Here is a 19089-nt window from a genome sequence, read left to right as displayed (position 1 = left end):
AGCAACATCATTTATCGATAACAAAATCCTTCTTTCGCCAATCAATGTAGTTCTTCAGGCATTTAACAGAATGGTTGCCAAACAACACACAGACGCAGTGGAAAGCTTTTTCCGAAAATGTATGTTATGCTAGCAGGCATTTCTAGAATATTTTTAGAATAAGGATAGGTGGATATGTGTACAAAGTCTTGTGTCAATCAGACTTACAGTCTACAAGTTATGGCTTTTCAAAGTTATGTATTTTGACCTCTTATTATAGCGCCACCATCTGGCTGACCAGTGTAATATTTGTTGTGATGCCTTTGGGATACCAATATCTATCATTGTGACTATGTCTGGATGTATTGGTGTGCACCAACGTTTTTAACGGCTTTATTTGGGAGAAGTCCTTGGGGATATATAATGATAATAAATACGACAATATTTGTATCATTAACATTTTACATTTATAGTCATGACTCAACGGACCATGTCCGAAAATAAATAAATAAGAACTACACCCAATCATCGCAGATATAGCTACTGTACAGTGGAATAGGCTGCATTAATATGCCATATACCGTCTTGTTCTCTATGATATTATTTATTGTTGGTTTTATTTATTTATATTGCTTAGTGTGCACATCGTAAGAGCCAGTGGAGTAACGGCATATCAGCGCGCATATCAGCAGTCTCTTAATAAAACAAGTCATTAGATTAATAGAATTGTACTGTTGCATACGTGAGTGTATGTGTGTGTGTATGTGTGTGTGTGTGTGTGTGTGTGTGTGTGTGTGTGTGTGTGTGTGTGTGCGTGCGTGTGTGTGTGTGCGCTCACCAAGCCGTTTCTCCACTGTCTCGATGCGTGCACTAAGCAATAGAAATAAATAAAACCAACAATATATGGAATATGAATAGAGTCTATTCCACTATAGCTATATCCGTGCGATTGGATTGGAGTTCTTATTTATTTATTTGCTCCGAAATGAAGCCTTTAACCACCTGTGCATTGTTACAATTGCACTTTACTGTTACATTTATACTCTGGTTGGATGCCAAACTTATTTTCCTTGTATTGTACTTGTGCTGTATGATGTCAATACATTTTAATCTAATCTAATCTAATTTTGATCAGTCGCAAATTGCTTTCTTGCTTTCAGGAATACGGAGGAGGATTTCCGTAAATTTGTTAGTATGAACTTTTTACAAAGATAGATACTTACGAACATGTTCAAGAATGAGGTCCATTGTGTTTAGATACTCCCCATGGATGTAAAAAGTATTTGTGTTAGACACCAGTGTATGAATTAGGCATGGGCGGTATGACGGTATTACTATTACGGTATACCGGGGTATTTAGAGATACCGACGGTATTGAAAATCAATACCGTCCAAATCACAGATCCATTTCAGTTTATATTACAGTGAAACAGAGTTTTAACAGTGGTTGGTTGTAGTGCACTGCACACACACGCCAGCAGAGGGCGAGACCAGTCCTCGAGTCACTAGTGGAGCGAGGCAGCGAGCCGCAGAGCTGGTTGTCTATACACAGGAGGAGGAGGGGAAACCCCGCTTCACTGGAAATTAAATGAGAGTCGAGACACGCTTACCGTTGCTGCCTGGTGCTGCGGGCTAACTGGCTGTTCTGAGAGCTAACTGTTGTGTATGTGTATCACAACGGTGGTCACGCTTTACGGTAATGTTGCGACAGTGCTGTGAAAATACCGTAAAGCGTTGTGGTAAGTTAGAGTGTGTGTGTTGTTGTGGACTGGTGGAGCAAGCAAATAAACCATTCTGAGAGTTAACGTTAGTATTACTAGGATGCTGCGGGCTTCTGTCTAGTGGCTACCATTCTGAGAGCTAATGATAGTAGCACTCGGATGCTGCGGGCTAACTGGCCATCTCCGCGATTTGTTTACTTGGTAACACGGGTTGCCCCCCCCCGCTGATGAAAATGAAAGTCATACCGTTCAATACCGTACACCGGGGTATTTTGTAATCAAGGTATAACGGTATGAAAAAAGTTATACCGCCCAAGCCTAGTATGAATCAGTGTGTTGTCAGTGTATGAATCATCTCAAACAAGGCAATGGGTCTCATTCCCGAACGGATTTACGACAAAAAATTTCCTCTTAGGCAGATTTCTGCCCATTTAAAGGAAAACGCCAACATTTTGGGAAATTCGCTTATTTGCCATCTTCCCTGGAGTTAGACAAGAAGATACATACCCTTTTCTTCTCTGTGCGTGCAGTAGGCTTAGGGAACAGCCACACCGTTAGCGTAGCTTAGCTTCATCACTGGAAGTGGGGCAGTCCTTTACCCTGAAGTTCCCTACAGTCCCCTACAGTCACGAAATACACTCCAAATACAACTCCAAAACGTTCCTGTAAACATGTTGTGACCTGTGTATTTACCACGTGGAGAAATAAAAAATAATTGAATTAGACAATTACGTTTTCTAAGCAAATATACTCTGAACAATTTTTTGCCGAACCACTCCTCTCTGGGCTCAGTCAGTGATTTCACGCAACGCAGTGATACTTTCTAATGTGACGCCAGTGTGTGTGTGCGCGCGCTGCGGCAGGTGTACCACGAGCTGTACTATATATGATGCCAATACATTAATCTAATCTAATTTTGATGGGTCGCAGCAAGACTCGCAAAGCGCTTCCGCGTCCATTTTCACACGGCTGCATCATTAGTTGCTCTGGAGGCGTTGTTTTGTATGCAAATGACCTGAGCGGGGACGCGCGTTCGCGTTTGAGACATATGCCATTCCCCAACGCAGATATCACAGCTGTGATCGTTTGAGCCACTTAAGACATATTACCAGCGTGTTTGCTGACGACACAGTAGTGGTGGGCCTGATCTCTGCAAACGACGAGAGGGCCTACCTGGAGGAGGTCAAGGTTCTAGCGGGATGGTGTCAAGAGAACAGCCTCTCCCTGAACGTCAGCAAAACAAAGGAGATGATTGTGGACTTTAGGAGGTCGGGGGTCAGGGACTACAGCCCCCTCAGCATCGACGGGGCACCGGTTGAGAGAGTGAACAGTTTTAAGTACCTCGGAGTCCACATATCCGAGGACTTGACATGGACCTCACACATCGACAGTGTTGTGAAGAAGGCACGGCAACGCCTCTACTTCCTCAGACGCCTAAGGAAGTTCCAAGTCAGTCAGAAGATCCTTAATAACTTCTACTCATGCACAATAGAGAGCATCCTGACTGGCAATATCACCTCCTGGTTTGGGAATAGCACCGCACAAGACCGTAGCAGACTACAGAGAGTGGCCCGCTCAGCCGAACTCACAATTGGAGGGGGGCTTCCCACCCTCCAGGGCATTTACAACAAGCGGTGCATGGCCAAGGCTAAGAGAATTATCAAAGACTCGAGCCACCCAAACAACTGTCTCTTTGAACTGCTGCGGTCAGGCAAGCGATACTGGAGTCTCATGGCAAGCACAGAGAGACTCAGAAGAAGCTTCTATCCCCAGGCCATCAGGATGCTCAACGAACAATAACACTGTTAGGGTTTGAACCGACCTCAATCGCACGGCACAGACAGGAAGTTCAGAGTTAGCCAAATACTAGGGCGTATTTATTTACAGAGTCACAAAGGGGTAAAGTAACAATTATGAAACAACAAGGGAGACTGCCATCGGCAGAGTTCTCTGCGGCTCTGCAGATCCTCCTGGTGATAGCAGTAGGGAATCGGTATTTGACGTTGTAGCGGCTCTGCAGATACTCCCAGCTTTAACTCGAGGTGGAAAACGGAGAGAGAGAGAGCTATCAATAACAGTCCAACGAAACACAGAGGCAGTGTGGTTCCCTCCTCCCTTAGCTGTGTCCAGAACCAATGAACAGTAACAATCTTCAGTGTTCTCCACAACACACAAGTTAGCTGAGTTTAGTGCAAACAGAAATGATATCTTCAGTGTCTCTTCAAAACACACACTTCAACTGAGTCCAGTGTAAGCAAAAATGATAATCTTCGGTGTTCGTCACACACACAGACAGAATAATCCAGAGGGGTTTGGTTCCAACTCACCCAAGCGCAAACGCGTAAAGCGGGTAAACGAGGCGCAGCTCCAAACGGGGAACAAGGTTCTCATCAGCGGATCTCCACAGAAAGTCCTGGAGGGAAAGAAGACGAGGCACAGCAACGGGGAAAAAGCAGGCAAAAGCAGTTGTATTCCAAAACGACCCCGACATTGATTGAAGGGAAGTCCCAGTATAAAAAGCCTCTGGGGCGCTAATCAAAAACTATGACAGGTGCGCGCTGGAATTGATACTTGCTCCAAAAGCGTGTGGCGGGGAATGCACCAATCAACACAGCACCTTAAAGGAGCGGAGCGTGTGGTGGGGAATGCATCAATCAACACAGTACCTTAAAGGAGCGGAGCGTGTGGCGGGGAATGAACCAATCCTCACAAACACTATGTAACAACCATCAAATGCACTCACGAGTCACAGCACACACATCCACACGCACACACTCACTTTAAACATACAACTCACTGCAGCACCCACTTTAACCACTTTAGTACACCTAAGCACACTTTATATTTATCTGTAAAGAATTTGCACTACAACCCATACCTCATTACACCTTACTGTAAATTATATTGTACCTAAATTGTACCTCATCCCACTTCTGCTTTGCACTGTATAGTATATTGTATGGTAACTCAGTTACTTCTACTCTACATAGAGCATTGTATATATGTATATACTGAAAATGTTTGTCTACGTACTTGACTTCTATTTTATACTTGCTATACTTATTTTATTATCTATTTTTGCCTAGCACAGTCTCTGGAGCGAAACAGAAAGAAGCATTTTGTATAAAAGTATTCTGTACTTCTGTATGACAACTAATAAAGAAACTTGAACTTGAAACTTGAACTTGAGGACTCAGGCCATGTTTAGACGGAAAGGCTCGCGGGTGAATCCGGAATATTTTTTTTCCGGGTGTGCCTTTTGTTCATACGGCAACAGCGTTTTTGCGGGGAGAATCCGCAAAAAAGTTAAACCACCTTCCTGGGTGGAAATCCTAGAAACGATACACCTTCGCGCTATCATCTGAACAGTCAAACCGCATAAAACTATGACGAAAGGGTTCTCAAGGCTCTTGTCGCGTACTGCATACATCACAGGCATGGGCCAGTAGCCTAGAAGCGTAAACAAAGCGAACAAGCATGTCTGATTCTATCCACGGAGTTCACCACATTGGCAGTACTTTTTAATACACAAGAATCAGTCCAGCGGCTATCACATCTAGTGACTGGAGCCACTGTCTGTGAGTGACTCTGCTTTGGTCCAATCACATTCCCCCACCCACAGTCTGCGAATCAGAGACAGAGTAGGGCGGGTCTTCACAGCACACAGTCTGCGAAACAGAGGCAGTGTAGCGGGGCTCCGTCGTCTCGAGTCGACTACACTTTTACAGCCTCGTCTGCACAAATAATTCCCTCCCAAAACACTAGTCTAAACGTAAAATTAAAAGTGAGACCGCAAGACGACTTCTGCGGTTTCTGTTGAGACTCTCTCCGTCTAAACATGGCCTCAGAGTGAACTTGTCATTGGGTCTCATTCCCCAAAATTTTCCAAAGAGTTCTCTTGGAAGACTTATCTTGGAACAGACTGAGACAGAATCAATGACAAGTTCACTCTGAGTCCCCAACGTGCTGGTAATATGTCTTAAGTGGCTCAAACGGTCGCACCTGTGATATGATCTGATATCTGCTTGGGGAATGGCATTATGTCTCAAACGCGAAAGCGCGTCCCCGTTCAGATTATTTGCATACAAAACAACGCCTCCAGAGCTCTTTATAAGGCAAAGTAATGACGCAGCTGTTTGGAAATGGATGCGGAAGTGCCTTGCGAGTCTTGCGCGACCCATCGAAATGAGATTAGATTAATGTATTGTCATCATATATAGTACAGCTCATGGTACACCTGCCGCAGCGCGCGCACACACACACACACGCGCGCGCGCGCAGTATACTGTAGCCTACGGCGTAATGAATAAACGCAGTATAGGCTTATTATTCCATTAATGACTTGTTGCATTAGGATTTAGTAGATACTACTGTATATGCTCTGCCCTACGTACAGTATAGGTACAGTCTGTACTTATACTGTACGTATAGGGCAGAGGCAGAGTATATATATAGTATCTACTAAATCCTAATGAAACAAGTAACTAGAATATATTAAGCCTATACTGTTCATTAGACACGTAGGCCATACTGGCGCACACAAGACTTGTTATGGAATATTAATGCAGTCTATTTCCATGTGATTAGCTTTAGTTCTTATTTATTTATTTATTTATCCACTGTCATTTCAGTGTAGGTGTATAGGCTATATAGTGTATTTCAATATAAATGTAATTGATTAATGATATATTCGAAGGAATGCAGGTTTATAGCTATATCAAACAAAGGTCTGTCCCATTGTATACCAATCAATGGGATATATTGCATGTTGACCTGCATTCTTTCAAATGTATATAATTAATCATTAAAACAGACGTGTAACAAATAAGAAATACAAATTCCACAGAAGGCATTAAATAATTATTATTTTCAATCATTTCACAATAATTGCATAATTGTGTTTGAATATCTGAGTAATTAAAGTAATTATACATTTGTCCAAAATAGCTGGTTCAGATATGGTTAATCCAGCTGCCCTGTGATCAGATGAATCCATATTATTTATTTTTTCGACATCAAATGCGTAATTTCTTATCGTACAAATATTGTCATATTTATTTTAATTATGATTAAGTAATTAATTCCAAGGAGGCCTGTAGCGTTAACATGAAGGAATCACTATGAGAACGTGGGCTAAATCCACAAAGAATGGATTGCACGGAGCAAGTTGCACCCTTACTTACAATGCATTATGAATTGAAAATGGGGGACCCTGATGTAAACAAGACGAAAGTCTTTCTCTTGTCTGCATCCCCTTAACACTTGTGTGTATTGAGCCGTACTGTATTGTACCCATTCTGCAATCTGTTAATAAAACTTTCATTCAATCAATCAATCTGCACAGTGATTGATTGAATGAAAATGGTATATAAATAGGGATATAAAAGGGATTATATGCAGGTATATTCAGACAGATAAATACTATATATATATACTGTAAATATAAATATATATGGTATATACAATATATTATTGTACATGCTATCATGCAGAGTTATAATTATATTATGGGTAGACTTATGTTTGTAATGTCCAATGTGATATGACATGTTTCATTTAATCATTATGTTCTGAAGGGCCAGATTAACATTGAGAATCTACGTTTTATTGTTTTATATAACTTGTATATTATTTATATATATAAGTAGGGCTGCAACTAATGACTAATTTGGTAGTCGACTAATCTGCCGATTATTTTTTCGATTAGTCGACTAATCGAAAACCAATGTAAACAACAACAATTTTTTTTTTTTTTTTTTTTTTTTTTTATTACCTATCTTTGTGAAAGTGGCTTCTCAGCTCTGGTCCAGCTGAAGACAGAGCAGAGGAACATATTGGACATTGAGCATGACCTCAGAGTTGCTTGTCTACCATCACCCCAGACTTTGAGACTCTTGTCAGGACCAAACAACAACATCATAACATGATGATCCCATAGCAAATTAAAATAATGACTCATGAAACATTTGAATTTGGATCTTTAAGCCACTTTAAATGAAAATGTATTTGAAGAACAATACAGCAATCACTCATAACAAGATAAATAAATTAAATAATACAAATTAAAGTGGAAGTGTACTTTAAATAACTTTTGTTTGCTGTGTGTGAGAGGAGTCCGTGTGTGTGTGTATGTGTGTGTGTCTTACTCTGATCGCTGTGTGAGTGAGAGGAGTGTGTGTACTGTGTAATTTGTGTGTGTGTCTTACTCTGATCGCTGTGTGAGTGAGAGGTGTGTACTGTGTAATTTGTGTATGTGTGTGTGTCTTACTCTGATCGCTGTGTGTGAGTGAGAGGAGTGTGAATGTGTGTGTGTCTTACTCTGATCGCTGTGTGTGAGAGAGAGGAGTGTGAATGTGTGTGTGTCTTACTCTGATCGCTGTGTGTGAGTGAGAGGAGTGTGTATGTGTGTGTCTTACTCTGATCGCTGTGTGTGAGTGAGAGGAGTGCGTGTGTAATGTATTGTGTGTCTAGTCTGATCATCATCTCCTGCAGGGGAACAATGTTTTCAATGTCCAAAATTTGCTATGGGATCATCATGTTATGATGTTGTCTGGAACCCTGAGAAGCCACTCTCACAAAGATAGGTAGTGCACAAAAAAAAAAAAAAAAAAAAAAAATTTAATTAAGTTTTTTTTTTTTTTTTTTATGACTAATCGACGCAACAATTTCTCGTCGACGATTTTTTATAATCGACGTCGTCGATTATGTCGATTAATCGTTGCAGCCCTATATATAAGCTATATCCCTTTAAGCCCCCGTTTGAATCATAGCATTATTCGCTTTCCTCATTGGATAATGCCCTTGACGTCGGCGGCGCCTAGAATCGCGCCCCTGAGACAAGTTCAAAGACGATTCTGGACAAGTTGGGACATGCCTGGGGCCAGCGCATTGATCCCAGACAAGAGCTTCGGCTGCGCACTAGAAAGCCCTCTAAGTATATATATTGTGGAAGGCGCAAACAGTAGCAGTTCGGCGTTCGTGTGTGAAGTAAGAAGTTCGTCTAGCAACCTAATGCAGTAACGTGAAGTTCGTCCGGAGTAATGCAACAGCAGTAGTTGAACCTAGCGTATAGCAGAGTCAAGTTCAACCTAACTTAATGTGAAGTAAAGAGTCGTCATTTAGTGTGAATCGTATTACAGCAGTTTGTTCGGTGTGCAGCATTAACAAGCAGTTCGTTCGTTTAGTAACTAGCGTGAACCTTAGCAAGTGTGTGTGGACTTAAAGTAATTAGTGCCAGCACACGAGGTGGGCCTAGTAGCAGAACTATTGGACATGTGCGCATTGGAACCTACCGCGGCGATATTGTAGAACCATTATTGGTTGGATTATAGTGATTGTGGAAACGTAGTACCGTGGAGAAGAGCATCGTTAATACCCACTGTCGTTTGGATTTAACTACCCTGAAGATTCGACCATGGGCTAGCTTCGTGGACGAAGCTGGCTGGCTATCATCATTGCTATCGGGCATTGGATTACAGCTATTACCTTGCTGCCGAGCACTTGGATTATAAAGACCGGATCCGTATGAGAACCCCCTTTTTCTTCAAGTGAACAGCCTGAGTATCCGTACATTCTTCCTTCCTCTGGAGCTTACAACTCTGGGAGGATATTACCAGTCTCCAGCTGTACCCTCGTTTTGCCCCCCTATATTGCCATCCCACGCCAGGCGGCGTCTGGTCTAGTATACCTAGCCTAGGAATTATTCATTCCCACTGACTTTGCTACTCTCTGACTTTCTAATATCATTCGCCATAAAAGAGCGACCCAGTAATTAACAGTTGTATCTTCTGCATAATAATAAATACTGTAAATGATATCTCCTTGTCACCGTGCCGTCTATTCTGAGTGTCTGCCATAATTAACTGTACTGTCTGGCAAGTAATAATAATAATATGTAGTAGTGGTTTAATCTATCACAATCTTTAATACAGTCAGGGTTTTGTAACCCCTCAGTTACAATTGGTCCTTCGAGCCGGAGGGTATCAGTAATACAAATCATATTAATAGTAATATGGCCAGCGGCGGACACTCTCCAAACGGCTCTCCCAAACTAGCGCGCCCTAGGCGCCAACGTCAACCCCCTCCACAATTGGAGGACTACGCTGTCGTTTTACCTCCTAGCTTATCTAAAAAGACGTTAAGCACGGATAAAACTAATAGTTTAAGCATGCCCAACCCTATCGACTTGTCGGCCCCACTAGTAGAGACCCCAGCGGGTTCAAACGAAACTGACTTAGCTCACGGGGGGACAAGCGGGACATGACGTGACTATGCCCAAAGACGACAGCGCCACCGAGATGGACCTCGGAGCGCAAGAGGATAAAGAGCGCGCACCCGAGATGGACCTCGGCGCGCACCAAAGAAAAGAGTACCGCGTCTCCGAGATGGACCTCGGAGCGCGGGAGAAGATAAGAAGCAGCGCCCTCGAGATGGACCTCGGAGCGCGTAAAGAGAACAGGTCAACGCCAAGTCCTGTCAACTCCAGATCACCCTCATCAGCGTCATCCCCAAGCGAGGCCGACCAGAGACTAGCGCAAGCCCTGATCGCCACGCTGACAGCTTCAACCGAAAGAGACCGCATCCAGGTTGAGCGCGACCGTCTCCAAGCGCAACAACAGAGTGAGCGCGAACATTCTGCAGTGGAAAGAGAACGTCTCCAAGCGCAACAACAGAGTGAGCGCGAACATTCTGCAGTGGAAAGAGAACGTCTCCAAGCGCAACAACAGAGCGAGCGCGAACACATCCGACTGGAAGAGAGTCGCCTCCAGGCTGACGCCGCGATGACCATCAGACTGGAAGAGAGGCGCCTCCAGGCTGAAGAAACCATCCAGCGAGACCGCGCCAATGCACAGCGCGAGGCGGAAAGAGACCGTCTGCAGGCGCAGATGATGGAGCAAGTGCTCCAGAGGGCGACTCCCCACTCCTCCACCCGGAGCTCCCGGAGATCATCACGACACGGGTCGAGGGCACCTTCCCCTCCCCGACCAATCTATACGGGACCCAGCCAACGGGAAGATCCCGCCTACGTCGCCGAGAAACTAACTAAGAGACTTCAAGGCCTAGCGGAGGACGAGGGAGGACACCAAGCCCACCAGCACGAACCTATTTCGGACCAGGAGGCACAGTACAGCCCCGACCTCAGCCCAGAGACGCTGCGTTACGAACCCCCGACCCAACCCAGGGGTGAGTTTAATCAACAGTCAGCACCGAGGAGCAGTACCTGGGGGCCCGGCCTCTGGTTCCCACCCAGCACTAACCCACGACCCCACGTACGGGGAGACTCGCCAAGGAGGCCTCTCCCCTTACGCGCATCGGTGTCACAGCCATCCATGGCATCTTACATTGGGACACCCACATTCCCAGACTTTACGCGTGAGGACAGAGCACAGTATACTGAACTACGCATGTGTTTAGAGACTATTATGTCCGAAGTACAGGACGAGTCCTACAAATATGCCATCCTCCTCAAGCACCTTAAAGTACCCAGAGCGCACAACATAGCGCTGGCATATTCTAACTCAAGAACCCCCTACTCTGATGCCCTGGTGGCCCTCGACGCGCGTTATGGACGTACATGGGACTATGTAATTCAAGAGATACGGGAGATTGAACGCCTCCCCCCAGCTAAAGACAATAGAGCCCTGGATGACCTATCTATAAAAGTACAATCCCTGGTAGGGATGCTCGGGTCGCAGAAGGAGAAGGGGAGGTATGAGCTATACGCCAACTCCAACGTGGAGCGGATACTGGAGAAGCTCCCCCCAGCCCGTCAAGCGCGTTTTCGGCGGCAGAGAGACCACCGTGACCCCCACGGCCCAGAACAATCCTTCCTAGACCTTGCTGACTTCCTAGAACGTACTTTGTTCCTAGACACTCGGCCCCTCCCTCCTCGGCGTACTACTACGTTTCCGCCAGGACAAAGTAGCCATCAGCGGCGACATCAAAGGAATGTTCCTACAAGTGCGACTGATGGAGGAAGACAAGCCCCTGCTGCGGTTCCTGTGGAGAGAGAGGATCGACGATGAACAACCATCAATCTATCAATGGGAGGTCCTCCCATTCGGCACCACATGCAGCCCATGCTGCGCCACGTTTGCGCTACAGAAGCATGTGGCCGAAGACCCTGGAGCCGACGAGGAGGTCAGACACAGCGTGGAAAGGAGTTTCTACGTGGACAACTGCCTACAGAGCGTATCTACGCCAGAAGAAGCTGAGAGCATCTTGCTGAAGCTACGAGCCTCCCTGGTCAAAGGTGGATTCGACCTCAGGCAATGGGCCAGCAGTGACCCTCACGTACTCTGCAGCCTCCCCCCAGAGACAAAGGCAGCAAGCAGCGAGACCTGGATGGCGACCACCCCAGGTGAAGCACAGGAAATGACATTGGGCCTCGTCTGGCATTTCAAAACAGACTCGCTCCATTACAAGCACACACCCCTGACCAAGGAGCAGGGAAGGTCGACCCCTCTACCGACCACTCGACGGAGTGTATACAGAACACTCGCAAGCCAATACGACCCGCTGGGGTGTATCCTACCTTACACCACTCGGGCGAAGATGCTGGTGCGAGAACTGTGGGACAAGGAGCAGTGCTGGGACGACCCCATACCCGAGCACCTGGCTTCCACCTGGAGAGAATGGGAGGGAGAACTCGACTCACTCCAAGATGTGAACATTCGACTGAGCTACTTCCCCCCCACAGTGCGGCTGGAGACGTGTCAGATAGACCTGCACGTCTTCAGTGACGCCTCCGAAGTGGCTTACGGATCGGTGGCTTACCTGAGAGCCCGAGAAGAGGGAGGAGAAGTACATATAGCCTTCGTCCTGGCCCGCTCGAGGATAGCTCCCCGAAAGCAGCAGTCGATCCCGCGTCTAGAGCTCTGCGCAGCTCTGGTAGGCGCGCAACTCGCCACGCTGATACACAGTGAACTCACCATAACGGTGCGAAAGACAATCCTGTGGTCAGACTCTATGACTGTGCTCACTTGGATCCAGTCCGACTCTTGTCGATACAAAGTTTTCGTCAGAGTCCGAGTCACCGAGATCCAAGACTTGGTAGGATCAGCATGTTGGAGATACGTTGACACCAAGCAGAACCCAGCGGATGTCATCACACGGGGGATGTCCTTAGACGACCTCACACGTCTTAACCCTTACAGTGACGGTCCTGAGTTCCTCAAGCTCCCGGAGGAGAAGTGGCCTACCCCCACACCACGGGAGGCGAGTCAAGAGGAGGCAGAGATCAAGAAGTCTATGTTCTGCGGGCTGACGCACGCCCCGGCTCCAACTGACCCGAACCTAGACGACTGCTTAACTCTTGAGAGTGCTCAGAAAAGGACATTCTTGTGGCACCACCCTGAGGTTCCCCCCACCACAGACCTTGACGCATCGAACTACAAAGAAGCCGAACTTCTTCTGCTAAGGAGAGCCCAAAGAGACTCATTCCCAGAAGAACTAGACTGCCTGACAGGGGAAAAGCCAGTCCCCTCAGACAGCCGACTTCTCACTTTGGCCCCAGAGCTCGACGCCCAGCACCTCATCAGGGTGGGTGGTCGATTGAGACGGGCCCCGGACGTGACTGACGATGCTAAGCATCCTATCGTCCTCAACAGCCGACACAAGATAACCGAGCTGATCATCCAGAAGTACGACGAGGTGGTGCACCACGCGGGGGCAGAGAGAGTCTTCGCTGAGATCCGACGACGCTTCTGGATACTCCAAGGGAGAGAAGCAGTACGTTGCTTCCAACGGACTTGCCTAACCTGTCGCAAGTGGCGAGCACAGCCTAGTATCCCGATGATGGCCGACCTGCCTCCCTGCCGCCTCCGACTCGGCGAGAGGGCCTTCCACTCCACGGGCGTGGACTGCTTCGGCCCATTCAACGTCAAGAAAGGAAGAGGGACAGAGAAGAGGTGGGGCATTGTGTACAAGTGTATGACCACCCGAGCTGTTCATATTGAAATCCTCCAGACCATGAGTACGGACTCATTCCTCATGTCCTTCCGGAGATTCCAAGCCCGGAGAGGAACCCCATCTGTGTTGTTGTCCGACCAAGGGACAAACTTCAGAGGAGGAGACACAGAACTGAGAGAGAGCTTCCTGGCTATGGGTGAAGAACTTAAGACCCGCCTCGCTCCCGCTCAGATCACATTCCAGTTCAACCCCCCGAACGCCCCTCATTTCGGGGGAACCTGGGAAAGAGAAGTCCGTATAAAGTATAAAGACTGCTATGTACACCGTACTTGGGGCCCAGACCGTGGTGGAGGAAGTCCTGATGACAGTCCTCACGGAGATCGAGGGCGTCTTGAACTCTAAGCCCCTCGGTTACGTCTCAAGTGATGTAGCAGATGTCGACCCAGTCACCCCAAACTATCTCTTGATGGGGTGGCTGGACCCTGCCCTTCCACAGGCGGTGTACAGACAAGATGAGATGAACGGCCGGAGAATGTGGAGACACAGCCAAGTATTGGCCGACCAGTTTTGGACCCGCTTCCTCCTCCATTATCTACCATCCCTCCAAGCCCGTCAGAAGTGGGTAAAGGACAGGGATAACCTGAAGGTGGACACAGTCGTCATGATAATAGACCAGTCACTACCCCGAGCCGGCCGCATGAGCAGAGTGATTACTGGTGCCGATGGGAAGGTCAGAGCGGCAGAAGTCATAGTCCAAGGGCGGACTTACACCCGACCTGTGGCGAAGTTGATAGAGCTGCCGGAGATCCCTGACTCCCCTGATGACGACCATGACCCACTGACTTTGTAGATTGCTCCCACTCCTCACAACAAGTATGGAGAAGTGGACTGGACCCTAATATTAATCTGTGCTCCCTTTACTAATTAGGTGCGGACTAATTAGGAGGCGGCTGTTCTGAAGGGCCAGATTAACATTGAGAATCTACGTTTTATTGTTTTATATAACTTGTATATTATTTATATATATAAGCTATATCCCTTTAAGCCCCCGTTTGAATCATAGCATTATTCGCTTTCCTCATTGGATAATGCCCTTGACGTCGGCGGCGCCTAGAATCGCGCCCCTGAGACAAGTTCAAAGACGAGTCTGGACAAGTTGGGACATGCCTGGGGCCAGCGCATTGATCCCAGACAAGAGCTTCGGCTGCGCACTAGAAAGCCCTCTAAGTATATATATTGTGGAAGGCGCAAACAGTAGCAGTTCGGCGTTCGTGTGTGAAGTAAGAAGTTCGTCTAGCAACCTAATGCAGTAACGTGAAGTTCGTCCGGAGTAATGCAACAGCAGTAGTTGAACCTAGCGTATAGCAGAGTCAAGTTCGACCTAACTTAATGTGAAGTAAAAAGTCGTCATTTAGTGTGAATCGTATTACAGCAGTTCGTTCGGTGTGCAGCATTAACAAGCAGTTCGTTCGTTTAGTAACTAGCGTGAACCTTAGCAAGTGTGTGTGGACTTAAAGTAATTAGTGCCAGCACACGAGGTGGGCCTAGTAGCAGAACTATTGGACATGTGCGCATTGGAACCTACCGCGGCGATATTGTAGAACCATTATTGGTTGGATTATAGTGATTGTGGAAACGTAGTACCGTGGAGAAGAGCATCGTTAATACCCTCGTCGTTTGGATTTAACTACCCTGAAGATTCTACATCGGGCTAGCTTCGTGGACGAAGCTGGCTGGCTATCATGATTGCTATCGGGCATTGGATTACAGCTATTACCTTGCTGCCGAGCACTTGGATTATAAAGACCGGATCCGTATGAGAACCCCTTTTTCTTCAAGTGAACAGCCTGAGTATCCGTACATTCTTCCTTCCTCTGGAGCTTACAACTCTGGGAGGATATCACCAGTCTCCAGCTGTACCCTCGTTTTGCCCCCCTATATTGCCATCCCACGCCAGGCGGCGTCTGGTCTAGTATACCTAGCCTAGGAATTATTCATTCCCACTGACTTTGCTACTATCTGACTTTCTAATATCATTCGCCATAAAAGAGTGACCCAGTAATTAACAGTTGTATCTTCTGCATAATAATAAATACTGTAAATGATATCTCCTTGTCACCGTGCCGTCTATTCTGAGTGTCTGCCATAATTAACTGTACTGTCTGGCAAGTAATAATAATAATAATATGTAGTAGTGGTTTAATCTATCACAATCTTTAATACAGTCAGGGTTTTGTAACCCCTCAGTTACACATTATGTTGTAATACAATTGTCTATTTTCTTGTATTTTTGTAATATTGCTACAATGTTTATATATCGTGGATGACGGTATCCGTACAATCCATACCTTCACATGGGATACTATACGATGGTATACCTTCATATTCTAATAACCCTAACCTCCCACCAGTGTTGTAGTACTAGAGTCCTGGACTGATTTTCAGGACTTGTGACTCGACTTGGACTTGAGCACTGATGACTCAGACTTGGACTTGGACTCGAGCATTGACTGCATTCGGACTCGGAATGGAAGGTTCAGACTCTGACTTGATAATTGATAAATCATCATCATCATCATCATTTATTTATTCGTACATGGAATTACCACAGTCCAACAGTACATATTAATATAATTCACCAAATTCCATAAATAAATACAAAAATAAAATTGTAATAAGCCCTAATCATTTGGCGTAAGATATTGATGGCTAGTGCATTTGTTTGGCTATTGTGTCACGAAGTAAATAAACTTTGAAATGGTGACCGCTGTGTCATTTATGTTTAATGTATACCTTTTTTTATTTGTATGTCAGCTCTTTGACTGCCAGAGTGGAGTGCACTCAACCTTGATGACTTGGACTCGGACTAGGACTGGGGTAATGGGGACTCGACTCGGACTTGACTTGGGCTCTTCTTTGGTGACACGGACTTGGACTCGGACTTGAACACTGGGGACTCAAGACTCGACTCGGACTCGAGATTTAGTGACTCCCCCCCAGCCCCTAGACTGATGGCTCTTTTGTCCTTGGTAGATTTGACTACTGACCTTTCCTGTCCTCCCCTTCACAGCACGTGGGCTGCGACAAGGAGGTGGGCTCGTACAAACAGGAAGACAAGTGTGGAGTCTGCGGGGGGGACAACTCCCACTGTCGCACCGTGAAGCTGACCCTCACCAAGACGCCCAAAAAAACAGGTACTGTATGATAATCGATAATCAGGGGCCTGGGAGCACAGCTAGCTAACACACGATTGACATCCTTGGCAGATGTTCACAGAGTGATTATGTTACATATTCCTGTGATCCAGACATCTAATAAACTAAAATGTTCTCCATTTTCACAAAACCCCTTTAAAGCTACAGTCCGGAATTCATTTGAAACACAATTCTGTGCATTCATATTATGTTCTTGAAGGGTTTGACATGGAAAATAACCTTGCCAAAGATCCAAAGATCATACATCATACAGTACATACAGGGCTGTACACTGCGACGAGATGATCGCAAATTGCCCCTTAATTTGGCCCGTGTGAGTGGTAAATAATATTTGGTGGCAACCTTGAGAGTAGTGATTTCAACCCTTAATTCGCATTTCAATCCTAAATTAATAAAAAAAATAGTAAAACATTAGCCTACAACCAGGGCTGTACAGTGCGACATAATGTCACGCCGGTGCTATGAAAAAATCTGTCGGCTACGAATGAATTTACTGCGTGTGGGAAAAAAAAATTGCGTGTGAAGTGAATCTGGGTCACGCTATATACTTGGTATTTGTAGTCTATCCTGCGATTAAATACCATGTCCCGCCTGTGTAGAGTCCATACATCCAACACCAAATCCCATAATTCCTAGCGAACAATCGAAACTGAATGTGAACTTCCTTTCAATAAGTTTAATCCGCTAATTTTGCTCTGCAAGAACAACGGAGCGGATATCAGTCCATCTTATGACAACCACGTCCGATGTGGAGAGATGATGAGAGACCATAGCTGATTAAATTAAGTCGGACCTGGCCGTGATGCTTGACGGGGACACGGACACTTCTAACGTTCAGTTCAGCCATGCATTAGGTGAGTAGCCCACTATTAGGACGTGAAATACTGTCTACTTACATTTCCCTCCGGGGATCAATAAAGTATCAACCTATTTATCTATCTAATAATGAGACAATATGCAAATAAGATAATACTAATAATTGTCACGGTTCCCCGTATGAAAGTGGCTTGCAACTTACTGCTGGTAAAATCACTGTTTATTTCTTGTTTCGCATAGTATTACATTCCTCTTCTATAAACAATCAAAGTCCTACCGTAAGAACCTCATACAGGTCCATTAAACCTTTTTGATTAGAGTCTTTCCTTCGAGCTAAGTTGAACTGATCATTTCACTGTCAAAAGCGCAAACTTAAACAAGGTTGCGTCGCAAAACGGTTTTCAAAATAAAGGTCACATATACACATACCGTAGTAGGCCTCTCAATTCTTATAAAAAAAGTCCCGGATATACATAAACATTAATCAGATCTCTATAAACGGCCCAACACATTGATCACTTTAGGCACACCCTGAAACCAGTAACATCACAAATATGAAGCGGGTAATTACCCATAAAAATAATAAACCTTTCAAGGGGTTATTTACAATAATAATAATGAATTTTATTTATAAAGCACTTTTCATTGTGAAACAAAGGTATGCAGAGTTTCTTGTCCTCCTGATTAATGCAATGGTGTGTGTGTGTGTTGTGGTGATCTCATTCAAGGAGCATTACACAAGTGCGCGCACACACACACACACTTTGTTGTTTTTGTTCTATTAGTGATTTACACACTTTCTCAGTTGGTTCATTATAAAAGATACAAACCTGAAAACAAACGCACTTAAATGTTAAATAAAAGGACCACAGTAATGAGGCAGGAGGAACATGTTTTTTTGCACTATAATGGTAAAATTGTTATTTAAAAATGTGCCCCTAAAAATATTCTGTGCCCCTAAATTTCTCATTTAGGGGCAAGTGTGCCCCTAGTGAAAAAGCTTAGCGTACAGCCCTGACATAGGATTCAAATCATAACACAGGTTCGATGGCGGTCAGGTGGCGTAGCGGAGATTGTGCTCGTTACCAATGCAAGAGGCTGCGGTCTCGACTCCCGGAGAGTCAGCATTGCCTTGGCTTGGGCTGATCGCTATACTAACTCGTTTGGCTGAGTTAGGGGGAGGGGAGCCGTGGGTGGGTCCTGGGGGCGTTGTGGACAGCGACCCCTACAGTTCGGTCGGGGCGCCTGCTCAGCAAGGGTAGGATCTGGAGAAAGGTAGTGTGACCTTCCACACGTTACACTCTCCCGGTGAGAATCTGCGCTGCCAGGCTGGCTGCCGGCTGGCTGCACATGTGTCGGAGGAAAGCATGTGACAGTCTCCGGCCTCCCGGACCAACAGTAGGGGGGGGGGGGTGCGCAACAACCAGGAAGGGGGTTGGGAATTGGCA

General features: G+C 45.7%; 1 protein-coding gene across 2 annotated transcripts in view; it reads left to right on the top strand.

Annotated features, from left to right (window-relative positions):
- adamts14 (ADAM metallopeptidase with thrombospondin type 1 motif, 14) overlaps window positions 1–19089 on the top strand; it is a 238764-nt gene that overhangs the window by 153923 nt on the left and 65752 nt on the right. For both annotated transcript variants that reach the window (XM_084323888.1, XM_084323887.1), the window contains exon 14: window positions 16681–16804. In XM_084323888.1, the coding sequence (XP_084180014.1) occupies window positions 16681–16804 (124 nt within the window). The remainder of the gene's footprint in view (window positions 1–16680; window positions 16805–19089) is intronic.

The sequence above is a fragment of the Notolepis coatsorum genome (assembly GCF_963971535.1).
Source record: "Notolepis coatsorum genome assembly, chromosome: 10".
Classification (NCBI taxonomy): Eukaryota; Metazoa; Chordata; class Actinopteri; order Aulopiformes; family Paralepididae; genus Notolepis; species Notolepis coatsorum.
The sequence above is the reverse complement of the archived record's forward strand: the minus strand, read 5'-3'. Positions and strand labels throughout refer to the sequence as shown.